The following is a 14,172-nucleotide window of genomic DNA, read 5'->3' as shown; positions in this document are numbered from 1 at the left end:
ACATGCATATAGAGGGGAGGGAAAAAGCAGACCCAGAAAGGAGGGTAAATTAGATGTAGGGATCGGGGTGGGGGGGCACAAAGACACTAGGGTGGGAAGCCACAGGCACAGAGATCCACAGGGGGCAGAAATGAAAAATGAAAGGACACCGTCCTCCCCATCCCTCTGTATTCTGCTTTCTGCTTGCCTTTTAAAACATTTTTGTAGGGCACTTTCCTTCTGAATTGCTGCGCTTTCTGCTTGGCTGCCCACCTCAACCAGCAGAAGTGCACTGAGTTGAGAGAGAAAGTGAGAAAAGAACACACACTCTCACTTCTTCTCTCACCTCTTAGCATACTTTTTGAGGCTCAGTTACTGCCTTCTGGCTTCTGAAGTGCAGCAGAAGGTAGTCAAGCGAGGAGAACACAGATGCTTCATGGGCTCCTGGAGAGGTCTTCATGGGTACTTCTCAGCTTGTAAGTGCTATGTTGAGGACAGCACTTTTAGAGCATCCCTGACAACTTGGGAGATTTGATATAGAAAGCTCCAGTGGAAAGAGCCATCAGGATCATATCAATTATTGCTAGATGCTAACATCTAAGTCCAGTAGAAAACTATAGTTTTTACTTGTCATAAAAAATTCTGAATGCTTTGGTGCAATTAACTACACTTTACTTGATGAATGACAAACTATGCATGTGGTGGGACAGGGAGAAATGAATAAGGTCCTTGAAATCCCAGGCTGCTAGAGGTGAGATTTGCTGTTTAAGATCAAATGGGATCTTTTATGTGGGCAGTGGGCCCTGTGGCAGTGTATCATGCTGTAGCCTACAATAGAGAAATCTGCAACTAAGACTCAGAATTGTTCTGTGAGAACTTGGCATTTCCAGGGTGTGGGGCCTCTGCTTCTTCCTGTAAGTGGGGTCTCCACTTCTTCCTGTAAAAGAACACCAGCACACCACCTTGCTTAATTTCTCCATATTAGGCAAAATGAAACTATCCAGTCTGTACACTGGACTTAACTGAAGAGAAAGGCGCTATAATATATGAACATTTTACCTAAGGTGAACAATTTCAAGCTATCAGTCAGTCAGAATGCACCGTCTTGGCCTGATTACTCATTTGATCAAATCATGAGCAGACTGTAGAATTGAATTTTGTTCCCTCCTAAAACCCCCTCCTAGAGCTGTTTTGGTAGCTCCTCCTTCAATAGCTCCAGAGTTGTTCTGATAGCCTTCATGATACTGTTTGTTTAGATATGCTCTTCAGACTCTGGGGCCTTCCGGAAACACGTATTTAATCTAAGATCATCTGGGACTGGGACTGAACACAAGTGAATTCCTTTCAACCAGTGGTGCTTCAGAGGCAATGGGTTGCACCAGTGTGTATTGAATCATGCCATAACAAAGCAGGTGCATGACTGTGCAACCAACAAGGGCCAGATTGTCTTACATACTAAACTTTTGTGCCACAGTAAAATGCATTGCATCTTTATGATGTTGTGCACTTGTCCATCAAGTGGTAATGTCAACTGAATCAATTTCCATCCAGCTGTAACACAACAAAGTGTGGAAAAGTCAGAGGAGGCGAGTGCTTTTGCACGACTCTGTATCTGTCGGGAGAAGTAGTCACTGATGGCCTTGTCCTCCATGTATTTGTCCAGTCCCCTTTAAGCCCATCCAAATGGTGGCCATTGCTGCATCTCGTGCAACTGAATTCCATAGTTTATTTGTGTTCTCTCTTATCTCCCATCAGTTGGCTTCATGGGGTGACCCTGGATTCTTGTATTGTGAGATGGGAAAATGTCTCTTTATCATCTTTCTCCGTACCATGCATACCTTTGTACACTTCTATACTGTTTCCCCTTACTTACCCCTTTCCCAAGCTAAATAATGTCAGCTCTTGAAACCTTTCCTCACAGGGGAGTTGCTCCACCCCTTGATCAGTTTAGTTGCCCTTTTCTGCACCTTTCCAACTGTAAAATCCTTTTTAGGTGCAGTGACCTGAAGTAGACACAGCATACAAAGTGTGGTCACATCATAGATAAGAATAAGAATAGTATAATAATAGCAGCTGTATTTTCAGTTCCTTTCCTAATTATGCCTAACACAGAGCAACCACACACTGGATTGACAGTTTCATCAAGCTGTGCAAGATCTCATCCTTGTTCAGTCGATGCTAGCTCAGATCCTATGATTTTATACATAAAATAGGGAATTTTTTCCTCTGCACCATTGTTTTCTTACATTGATCTGTATTTTCCCTTTGGGTGCCCATTCTCCCAGTTTGGAAAGATCCTTTTGGAGCTCCTCACAATCCCTTTTCCCCCCACTGCTTACTCCTAATTCCAGATCATTTATGAATTTGTTGAAAAGCATTGGTCCCAGAACAGATCCCTGTGAAACCCCACAGTTCACATCCCTCTGTTGGCAGAATTTGCCATTTTTCCTACTCTCTGCTTTCTGTTCTTTAGCCAACTGACCTCCCCTCTTTTTGCATGGCTACTAAGTTTGTTCAGGGGTGTTTGGAGTGGCCCAAGTCTTTTGGAAATCTAAGCAAACCATAGCTATCATATCACTCTTTTCCACCTGTGTATTGGCACTTGCAAAGCCCTGTTGTAATACCAGAGAACTGACGATCCTTTTAGTGATGTCGTTTGTGTATTGTTGGGACATTTCATTGTATCCGTGCTTGGTGACCGATCTGCAAATAGAGGTGTATCCAAACCTGTTTACTGATATGTTTTTTTCCTCCATTTTTTCCTTGCTATACATTTGAGCAGACAAAACTAAAGTCTGTTTGTTTGATGTAGCTTGTATGTGTGCAGATCTGTGTAGAAATCTAGATATTTCTGATAGTTCTGAGCCTCCAATGGATTAATATAATTTGCGTTATTTAAGATGGTTTTGCAGTCATATGTGGTTTGGTGTTCAGGCAGGATGCTGGTTTTGGTTGATGCCCGTTTTGCCTTGGCAGCTTTCTCCTGAGAATGCCTATGAGGTGTTGTGTGTCGCAGACATATACCTGTTACCTGGGCTCAAGCGTCTGTGTGGGAGAACTTTGGCCCAGGTTCTTGATGAAGATAGTGTGGTCAGCATCTGGAAGATTGCAAAGCTGTTCCAGCTGACTCGGCTGGAGGACCAGTGCACAGAATACATGGCAAAGATCATTGAGAAGGTAAGGGGGGAAACCTTATGGTTGCCTGTTTCAGCTTCAAATAGCTGATGGTTGTCCATTTATTAAAAGCCTTTAAACCTGCCCACATTTTCAAAAACTGAGCATTATGATCACAGTGAAGAGCATGCATGCCAAATAGAGATGGATGTTGAGTGAGATGAAGAGCTCCTTCCCATGTTGCAAGGACAGACAATAAAAACATTCCCTAATTCTCTTCCTTCCTCCTTTGTTGGCACTGTTGTGCACAACTAACTCTGAAGCATGTAATGGAGTGGTGCAGGTCAGCAAGCTCCATTTGAGCTAGCTTTACACATCACTGTGGAAGTTTCTGTTTATATTGTATTTGTGTTGTACCCTTTTCCTGTTGTGCTGAATCCAAGGCGGCTGACATGGTGTTTATCCTCTTTGCTTGATCCTCACCCAAACCTTATGAGGCCAGTGAATTTCATTGCCCAAGTGGGGACTAGAACATGGATCTCCTGAGCTCTAGTCCAGCACTCTAGCCACTGTGCCACACTGGCTCTCAGAGGCAACTGTATTTCTGGGAGGGATTATCTCTGCAGTAGAGCAGCTGCCTTGTTTGCAGAAGGGCCCAGGTTCAATCCCTGGTTAGGTAGCAGGTAAGGGGAAAACTCTGTCTAGACCCTGAAGTGCTGTTACCAGTACAAGTATCCAATGCTGAGCTTAGTGGACAAAGAGTTTGCTGTATGGTAATTGAGCATTAAACCTGTATTTGCTGGCAGCTGCACTACCCCAGTTGGCAGAGCCTAGTGGTAACTAGTGTGTGGGAGGAAGTCCTTGTTTTAAATCTGGTTTTGGCCATGAAGTCACAAGTTGACCCTCTACAAGCCACAGGCTTTTTTGGCCTAAACCCCTCCTGCCAGTCTGTAACATGGGAATGAACATCACTCTAATTTACAAGACCGGAATGTATAAAGTATGTTGGCACTTCAGATATGTGATACGTAAATAAAGCATGGCAAAAAACGAGTGTTTTTATGATTTCTCAAGTAATGGGTCTCTGAGAATCCGAGACATCCAGAGTTCATCTGATTGCTTGGTTAATTTGGCTGGCAAGATGCAGGGACTTCCAGATGCATGGAAGTGTTTGGTGCTGCAAGTCGTGCAGAAGTGTGCTGGCACAGCGTACGTTGTGGGAGGAAAGTGCCTCCTGCACGACCATCGTCTGTGGTTTATAGCACCGGATTCATTCTGCTACTGCGTTGTCATGAGGTGAATACATGGCAAGAGCCCATGAGGGAACTTTGGCCTAACTGTCCATCTAAAGCCTAACCTTCCCATGCCAAATTTTGGTGGCGGGGACCATTTCCTCATGAAGTAGAAGATGTTTTCCTAGCCCTGCAGAATTACTGCACAAGAGCACGTACATCCTGCTGCCTTAACTCTGAGCTATTTTATGCTGCATCCCTTAGAGATCCTTATGAAGGAGAGGAATTTAAATCATCCTGGCTAAACTGGTGTCGAAATTAAATTCCAAATTGTGTTCTAAACAGCGAATAGTAAAATTGGCTGTTCATAGCAACCCTTGTCCCAAGGTACATGCAAAGTGGACTCGCTTCTTTCCATTTCATTTTACACTTGACCAGTTGTACACATGTGGCAGGCACAGTCTTGCTTCTGTTAAGTGTTTTGGAACCAAGTCAGTTCACTGGTTTCTTTATAAATGGCTCTAATTAAAACTCCCACATGAGTTGCAACATTCTTTACTTAACAGACACTGAGAGAGGTGTGAAATTCTTTCCTGCCTGTGAAAACACTCTGAACAAAATAATTTAACAGTTCCTCTTACACAAAAGTTCTGCTTTTTTCAGTAGGAACAAGCAGAGCTTCGTTGTCTTGTCATAGACCTGAAACTGGTTCTCACTGTTGATCCCTCTGATCTGATGACCAAACCAAAATGAAAGCTTGCTCCTAAAGTTCACCACCGTTCATTGTGGGAGGTTCTTTTTTTGTTACATCTTAGTTTTGGTTGGTGCAGACGGAGCCACCAGCAGTAACTGTTTAAGGAATTGGTACCACAATCTTGGAACATGGGATAGAAGCATGGGTTGATTTCTTCATCTGATGGCTGACATGTGTCTCCACCCTCCCTGCAGAAAGGTCATAGAGACCTGTTCCTGTGCCACAGGAATATTATGGAAACCTCCAGAAGAGGAATGGACGATGGCGTGTATCAAAAGGGGAAGATTTGGTTGTAAACTGCCCAGGTTGCTTGGGCTCTGGAGCAGCATAGAAATGAAATAAATAATAGAGTTGTTGACACACCACTTTTTGCATTACTTTGTGCTGAGTAAAGTTTGCTACTTTATTTGTGAAATACTCCACTAAATGATGGGTTGAAGGGGATGCTTTAACCAGAACAGCATCAATAATGGAGCAAGGTTCACAAGAGGAAGGCCTTTTCATGACATACAAAGAATGCTTCAAAGAGTTAATACCCCCATTTCATTAGCAAAGTTGCTCTAAACAAAAGCTTGCATTCTAAAGATGTCCTTTTCTTTCTTGCCTGAAATTAAATTAGATTGTCTTATGGAAAAACTGGCCTTTGGTGAAGGGTGTTTGCTCTTTTTCCCCATTCTGCAATTTAATATTTTATTTTGAATGTGCACTTTTGGGGCACTGTTTGTGTCAGTATGGTGCAGAATTATCCACTCTGAATCATAATTATTTCTCAGCTAATAGTACTGCTGTTTAAAATATAGATGAAAACTCTGTGCTGGGGATTCTCTCTGTTTCATCAGCCTGCTTGTTCCTTTACCTCTTGCCTCTCTAGCTGGTGGAGCTTGAGGAGTTTGCAGTGGCAGTGAAGGAGAATGCCGAGGCAGTGGAAGAACGGCAGGAGACAGACTCCATCCCTCTTGTTGATGACATCCGTTTCCACATAACCAGCAACGTGCAAACATACAGTGCTATTGAAGAAGCTAACCAAAAACTGGAAGCTCTGGATAATCTTCTGGGCAGTATAGGACTTGAATGCTAATCTGGAAAATCTCCTTTGTGACTGTATGGCGGATCAGCTCAAAGTTCAGTTACCGATGCTATTCTCATCTTTTCTTCCCTCCTTGCCCCTGAATGTTATAGCTCCATTCACTTTTTGTGCATACTATCAGTTTCTAATGTCTTTAGTATCTTGACTGATATTTTTTTCCTTTCCCAAGAATTATGTCTCAAAAGCAGTTCACATTTTGGAAAGAAAACAGTTTGTATTGATAGCACAAGTCCAATTTAAGGAAAGTATGATTTGGCACATTGTGATATCACCAGATGTCACAGACCAACAGTGTCTACTGAAAATTGGTGTAACCTGCAGAGGATTGGCACAACAGGTTCCTGCTAGAAGACCAAAGCAGATGAAATTCAAGACCGTGGCCAGTTAAGATTAAACCAGGTTGTCTTCCATGGCCCATATTTTACAGGAGAAATTAGATGCTTTTACAAAGCTGTAGGTGTGTTGTATTCATGCAGTGCCATGATAACTACATTTACATGATAACTACATGATAACTAACCCTAACCCATAACTACCCTTGCAGAAAAGGCTGCGTCTATTCATACTGCAACCTCATTTACATGAGATTTACATCAGCCTTCCCCAACCTTGTGCCTTCCAGACATGTTTGGATTTTTACACCCACAGTTCCCAGCCAATGGTCCTTCTGGATAGGAATTCTGGAAGTTGCAGTCCAAATGCCTCTGAAAGCCCCCAGGTTGAGGAAGACTGATTTACAGTGTAAGCAGAAGAAAAAACTCAGGTTTCTGTTTTGATCTTCCAGAAGCTCATGTTAATTTGCAAGTTTGGTTTTCTTATTCCCCATTTTCATTACACTCTATAGTGTGGCATTCTACCAAATTGCATGGCTTGGCATTTGTCTTGAGTGCAAAAGCACATGGCTGCCTACTGCATTGAAACTGCTGCCTTTGTAGGGTGCACTCAACTGTGAAGGTGCAGCAGGAAACGTTGCTTCATACCTGTTTCACTGCAAGCACAATCATGGCATTTCTTAGATTTCACTGGATTCGAGGGATTAGTTGATGTGATCTACCAACACTTCAGAATCTGGTGTGGAATGGGTGTGTGCATGCTTGCATGATTCTGTGATGGACAGATACAATAGTTTTCCTTTGCAGTGGAAGCAAAAATTAACCCTGTGCAGATGCTGGTGTTCGGTGGGATGAAGGAATTACTGTCATGCTGACTGGGTCCGCCTCTTGACACACCCAGTGTCCACACATTTAACGTCCACAGTTGTGTACACCAGTGCACATAGGGGGCTCTTATGTCTGGAACACACATGCAGATCCTTATGTAAATATGATATTCAGCACTTAGCTGTTGGATGCACTGACAGTGTCAGGTCAAATGTCGTATCCTTATACAATAGCTATGTTTATTTTGTCCAATGACATTAGAAGCTATAAATGGTTTTGTCAAGTTGATTATTATGGCTGCTAAGAGTTGTAAGAGAAGTAAATCCTTTCCTAACTTGGCAAAGTGGGACAAGGTTCTCCTGTTCTGTGCTGGAAAATAACTACAAGCAAAGCGGTGAGCCTAGGACACAGAAGTTCTTATAGTTAGTATTAGTTACGAGCCGTTCATCCATCAATTGCAATAACATGGAGAGCTGGAGGAAGGTATAACCTGGGCTGTATAGTGCCATTCCAGCTTCAGTGTAAGCATTTATCCCTGCTGAATTTGGTAAAAATCAGATACACTCTTTAGGCTGCTTGAGTTAGTGGGTTTTAAAGGCAAACAACTCTTAAATTTTCCAAGCAATCACTTCTTTGAGACTTCAGCATGTTCTCTCTGGCTTGCAAGAGTAGTTTAGGGAGGTTTGGGGAGAAAATGAGAAATGCAGGAAAAGGGTGTGTTGCTAAACCTGGACATTTTAACACTGGCCAAGGAATTGCCAGGCTCTTAACACATTACATCTTTAGGATTGTGCACTTATGAATACAAACCTGATAGGGAAATAGGTACAGTCCATTTTGGGGGATCATTGTTCATGTACAGTGATTGCTGCTAAGTGTCACTGCAATTCCATTCATAGGTTAGTTACCTTTAGTGGCAGCATTGGTCCTGCCGATGTGATATTGTGCCCCTATTTTCTAACTTCCCATGCTCTGCTTGCAACCGAAGTGAGGCCAAGAATGTGTTTCTTCCTTTCCATGGCCAGGGCCGTGGTGAAGTCAGAATGCTATCTGCACCTCCGACCTCAGTTTTCTGTCTATTTTCTTATTGTAACCGGGTTCTAGGCAACCGTATAAGCTGGGCTGTTACCTGCCAAACTAGGCATACCTTTTGTTAAGTGCTTTGTGCCAGAGTTGAGGTACAGCAGTAGGTGGTAGATGTGTATGCCCAGCAGTGTGCTGTTCATGCCACTTAACAGATACAGTAGCTGAACTGAGTGTGTTTCTGGTCTTGTCTTGGTTGTCTCCGGAGGCTTGTATATTACCTTGTAGGTGGTGATGTTTCCAAGTGGACTCTGGGTGTTGAGTCACTTCAACTCTGTCTTGTTTCAGGCTCTGCTTTGCAGAACATAGAACATCTCATAGTAAAGTTTGGCCTCTAAATGAGACTTTCCTCAATTGTACATGAACATAACCCATAATGGTACTATACATCAGGGTGCAAATACAGAAAGGACGCATGCAGTGTTTGCGTTTAAAGTTGAAACCTTTCATCTTTACAAGAGTGGCTTAGAATGTTGATGCTTTGTTTCCTGATTGTGTGCCAGGAAAGACACACCTGTTAAAAGGAGTGATGCTTACTCAGGTGGAAAGGTCTATTATACAGGAACAGTAAACTAGTCACCTGGCCAAGTTATTGCATTTCATTAACCAAAAGTAGTTTTTAAAGCTAAGTTTGCTTCTGGAATGCTTGGAACCTGGCCTACCTAGGCTTAAATCCTCTCTGTTAAGGTTTTTGTAAGAGTTGCCACCTGAAAGAACACCTCTGTGAACAAAAGGAAATGGTGTTAGAAGGGACCTGTTACTCCTTTACTCTTCTGCTGATGTCATTGTGTCCCTTGGTCGTCCTCAGAGCCATCTGAATTTTTTCTTATTATATCTGCTATATTTAGCAAGACGATACAAACACTTAGAGTTTACATGGCCACTAAATTATTGTGGCAAAAAGAAACTAGGAAATACAGGGAGGTCTGGGGAAAAGCACCTTAAAATTTTCCTATTCCAAGTGTCCAGTAAAGTAAAAGTGAAATGCAAGAAACATGCCAATGGGTCCTTGCACTTAAACAAATTTTTCTTTTTAAGAAAACACATTGGCTATGAAAAGATTTACTTCTGCAATAAAAAGTCAGGGTGTCCTTTCTGTTTTTTACCCAGCAAGTGATAAAGCTTTGCTTGGACTGTTACATATGGCAGACAAAATAAGAGTACGTGCCAGTGTGATTGCATTTAATAGCTAAGTCTCGAGTTCTTGTCCTCAGGTGATTTGTCCCATTACTCCAGTTGGTAGTATTTAGTTTCTTGCCCTTTGTATTTCTGCACAGAGATGGGTGAACCGCTACTAGCATAACATACAGTGAAAAACTGTTACTTTAGAAACAAAAAAAAAAATGAATTAATGGAATTCTGCTATTTATTGAACTTATTCTTGGCTATTGATATAATTGTATTGCAAGGCAATTTAAACATAAGATTTCTTTTTCCAGTTTATTATCCCATTTTTGTTTATATTGGCTCCGCCCATCCTTGTTTAAAATAAGGAGAATGTAAAGCTTTTCAGAATGGCATTTTAATATATTTAAAAGCTTAATATATAAGCATGTGTGCAGCAATAAAGAGTCTATTTCATTAGATCTGTTTTGACATGCCTCATTCATTACAGTAACACATGTTGTGAGAACCTCAGGTTTCTTGGAGCACATAGCTGTGCCAGTGAAGCTGAAGGAAAAGGATGAGGGAGAGCTTTATATGTTAATATTCTGGCTTTGGAGTGAGTGAAAAAAGCTGAATGTTGGTGGGTTTAATTCATGTACTTCTGACAATGATCATGCTTACACATAATCTGCATAATTTCACAGCCCCTTTGCCTTGTTGAAATGCCAATATTTTCTCATTCCTACAATATAACAGTCAGGGAACTAAGAGCAGTGCATCCTCTGCAGGGTGTTACTACAGTTATCTAATCCTGCATCTGTGCCCAAAACATCTGGTCAAGTACCATTACTGAGATGTAAACACGTACTTTTTTTTCTTTTCCCCTTAGCCCAGTCTTCCACTGCAATGTGGTCCTGAGAGATTCTCCAAGGAGGTATTCATCCATTGGACTAAAAAAGGGTTTGGAAGCCCTGTAGTGTTGGGCCTCTTCTCAGTGCCTGAGTGCACTCCTGAAGAAGGCCCTGCCACTGCTGCTTGGTTTCTACTTAGTAAGTAGGTGAAGGCACTTCCATTTCCGTGGCTGTCGCTCAAGGGATTTACAGCGACAGCATTACACTGAACATGAGTAATTAAATATACCAGAGATGCTTGCTTTAATAAACCACAGCAGTCACAAGACTCCCAACATGGCCATTTTTAAAAGGACTTCTCTAACTTCATGGGTTAGGTGACGACTAAGTGCAAAAATCAGTGGTCAGGGAAGATAAATAGTTTGAAGGAAGAAGGTTCAGTGCCTAATACGCTGGCCAGATCTATGTTTCTTGGATAAAGTGGCATGACTGGAGGACTGAAGCTTTTTAGAAAGAAAGTCAGAGGTAGAGTTCAGAATTCTGACCTCAAGAACAGCAGGAGAAGGGAGAGGGGGCAGAGTCCTAGCAACACTTTAAAGCACAATGTGAAGTATATCTTACTGGAGAAAAGATAAAAAATCCCAGGGAAACATTCCCTTATGCCGATAATAGGGAGTGATATCAGTGGTGTGTGCATTACAATATTGCATTACAAATTTCAGCTGAAAAATGGAATGTGTTTCCCCAGAAGCTAAGAAAGGTGCCCTAAGACAGCAAGGTATGTTTCTCCATTTGTATTATGAGGTTCATCTGGGCCCCAGTGAGAAGTTTGGATGCATTTTTAGATGGAGCAACAGGATCTACACTCCCATTAAGGTCAACCAGTTAATATTGTTACCTAAAATATCAGCTGGATTGGGGCCATAAAATTTTGTAGCTACTTGTGTTGGACACTGCTATCCAGATTTTAGCTGAGCAGAGCAAGGCTTCCACTAATCAGAACTTTATTCTGCATTCATTAAACAGACTCTGTGTCAACAGGGTTGTAGATGCATGCAAAGGAACATAGAAATGAACTTGCTGAGTCAAGATTTGAGGATTACCATGTCTAATTTCCAGTTGGCACTGAAAGCAACACGTTTGTTTGTTTGTTTGTTTGTTTGTTTAGTGTCTATACTCCCCATAGCTCAAGCTCTGGGCAGTTTACAACAAAGTATAATAACAATTAAACAATTAATTTAAACAATTAGTTTAAACAATTATTTAATAATTATTAAATAATTAAACATTAATAATTAAAATTAATTTAAAATTACATAAATAATGTTAAAAGACAGTTTAAAAAGATGCAGCCAAGTGTAAAAGAAAGACAGACACCTGGCTGGTTTACAGCCGTCGCTCAAGAAAAAGGAGGCAGGTGGCAGTAGATACGTGTTGTCACTCTCAGTGTTATTTCTTGTGTAACTTGCCAAATATGTGAGAAGAGTATTTTCAGATGCAAACATCGTTATATATTACATTTACATTGGGTACAAAGTCTGCTCCTAATCTAGAATCTCATATGCTGAGGAAGGATTTCTCCCCACTCCGCCAAGACAACAATCTGTATAGATCTTTTTGGTGCAGGAAAAGGAACCTAAGGTCTAAATAGAAGTGTAGCCTTTACGGAAATAAGGATAGGCCAGGTGCCTTCAGCTTCAGAAAATGCACATTTATAGGATCAACATAAGCCTGGATCACTCCAAAAGATTCATTTGATATATTTCACCTTTAACTCCACCTCTTAAAAAAAAATAGGGTGTTATTCTTTGCTTTTCATTTTCATTTATTTCCTTATCACCCAACTTCCAAGTGCTGTCTGAGCAGTTCGAAACAATCCTAAAACAAAGTCATAGTCTAAAAATAGTAACATACAATATGTTAAAACAATTGGAAACAGCTACAGAGTAGTTGCAATAAAATACTGGGACCTGACAAATACAGATATTAAAATCCAAGCATATGACATCAAATGCCTGAGACTCAGAGGATATTTTTAACCTGGTGTCAAAAGATGGCAGGTTTAGCACCAGATAGACCTTTGTGGGGAAAACATACCATAATTGGTGGGTTACCCCTGAGAAGGCTTGCTCCTCTATTGGAATTCTAAGCCATTGGAGGAGGCCTTCAGAGGATGATTGTAATGCACAGGTATGTTCAAACTGGGAAAGGCTCTCCACCAGGTCATGGAAAGTGTTATCGTTCACACACCATTGGAAGCACAGCCAATGCAAGTGGGCCAGGGCCTGTGTTACACATTCTGACTGCCTGATCCCTTTTCTCAATCTGGCTTCTATTTGGTACAAGCTGAAGCTATCAGTCTTCAAATGTAGACCACATTGCAGGGATCTAATGTGATTACTGAAGCCAGGCTATCTTTATTTAGAAAGGAGCATAGCTGGGCCACCAACCAAAGCTGGTAGGAAGTACTCCTTGCAGTTGAAGCTACCTGAGCCTCACATAACAAATGATTATCGAGATTATACCATTGCGACTATATCTCACCTTTTTCCTCTTTGTGAGGAACCCAAAGTGACCTACATAGCCATCTTCTACTCCATTTTTACCTCACAACTACCTTGTGAGGGAGCTTAGACAGAGTGAATGACTGGGTCAAAGTCACCCAGTGAACTTCATGGCTAAGTGCGGACTAGGACCCAAATTCTCCAGACCACAGTCCAGCACTCCAACCATACTGGGTCTCCAGGAGAACTCTACCAAAAACCTGTCCTTTCCTGTCCCAAATAGGTTGAACACAGCCCATTCGTTCAAAAGAAGCTTATCTGGATTGAGCTTCAGCTTGTTAGCCCTCATCCAATTATTGATTTAGTGCAATTATTGATTTAGGTTATCTAAAGGAACGCTTGCGTCCATATATGCCCTCCTGCCCCTTGAGATCGGCAGCAGAGGCCCTTCTCCAGGAACCCTCTGTGAAAGATATTAGGAGGGTCGGAGGAGGGCCTTCTCTGCAGTGGCGCCCCACCTATGGAATGCGCTCCCCAGAGAGGTCTGCCTGGCGCCTTCGTTACTTGTTTTTCGGCGCCAGGCTAAGACCTTTTTATTTAAAAGTTATTTTAATTGTTAACTTATGAATTGTATTTATGGGATTTTTAGGTATATGCCGAGATGCTTCCGGTTTTTTAACTCTAATTGTATAAATTTTTTGTTTATTATTGTTGTAAGCCGCCCCGAGGCTTTTTGTGAATGGAGCGGCATAAAAATGGTGTAAATAAATAAATAAAATTCACGGCCTGTCCTGATGAAGACGAAACAAAGAAGTAGAGCTACATGTCATCAGCACACTGACAGCAACACAAACCCCCATGATGCCTCAACACGTTCATATAGTTATTAAATAGAACTGACCTTGCAAAATGCCATGGTGGGGAATTCATGGGGCTAAGCAATATCCGCAAAAGTATGCCTTTTGGAACTGACCATGAAAATAGACAGAAAACCACTGCAATGTATTATAACCTGCTATTCCCAGCTCAGACAATCACCCCACCAGGGTCTTGCGGCTGATGGTAGCAAAGCCACCCGAAGATCAACCGGAATCAATAGGTTTGCACTGCCACAGTTGATCTCCTGACATAGCTATGAGGCAAAGGCTGTTTCTATGCCATACCCCTGCCTGAATTGATCCAGCTAATTGGTCTCATGCAAGAGGTTTTGGAGCTTGTTGGCCATCACCCACCAAAGGAACATTTGCTATGTGCCTTAAAGTTCTTAGAATCTGAATTCAGGGAAGATTTCTTCAGAAGTA

The 14,172-nt window shown here is 41.8% G+C and overlaps 1 protein-coding gene across 4 annotated transcripts in view; it reads left to right on the top strand.

The window, feature by feature from the left end:
• Positions 1-10,702, top strand: part of ABTB1 (ankyrin repeat and BTB domain containing 1) — a 41,779-nt gene extending 31,077 nt beyond the window's left edge. For 3 of the 4 annotated variants that reach the window (XM_044451185.1, XM_044451186.1, XM_044451188.1), the window contains 2 exons: positions 2,956-3,156; positions 5,951-9,993. In XM_044451185.1, coding sequence (XP_044307120.1) covers positions 2,956-3,156; positions 5,951-6,157 — 408 coding nt within the window. In that variant the 3' untranslated portion in view covers positions 6,158-9,993. Of the gene's footprint in view, positions 1-2,955; positions 3,157-5,950; positions 9,994-10,405 lie in introns of those variants that run through there. The other variant, XM_044451187.1, reaches the window with a different exon arrangement.
• The last annotated feature ends 3,470 nt before the right edge of the window (positions 10,703-14,172 follow it).

The sequence above is a fragment of the Varanus komodoensis genome, unplaced genomic scaffold (assembly GCF_004798865.1).
Source record: "Varanus komodoensis strain SLA01 unplaced genomic scaffold, ASM479886v1 scaffold6_2, whole genome shotgun sequence".
Lineage (NCBI taxonomy): Eukaryota > Metazoa > Chordata > Lepidosauria > Squamata > Varanidae > Varanus > Varanus komodoensis.
Note: the sequence above shows the minus strand (reverse complement) of the source record. Positions and strands in the feature narration are given on the sequence as shown.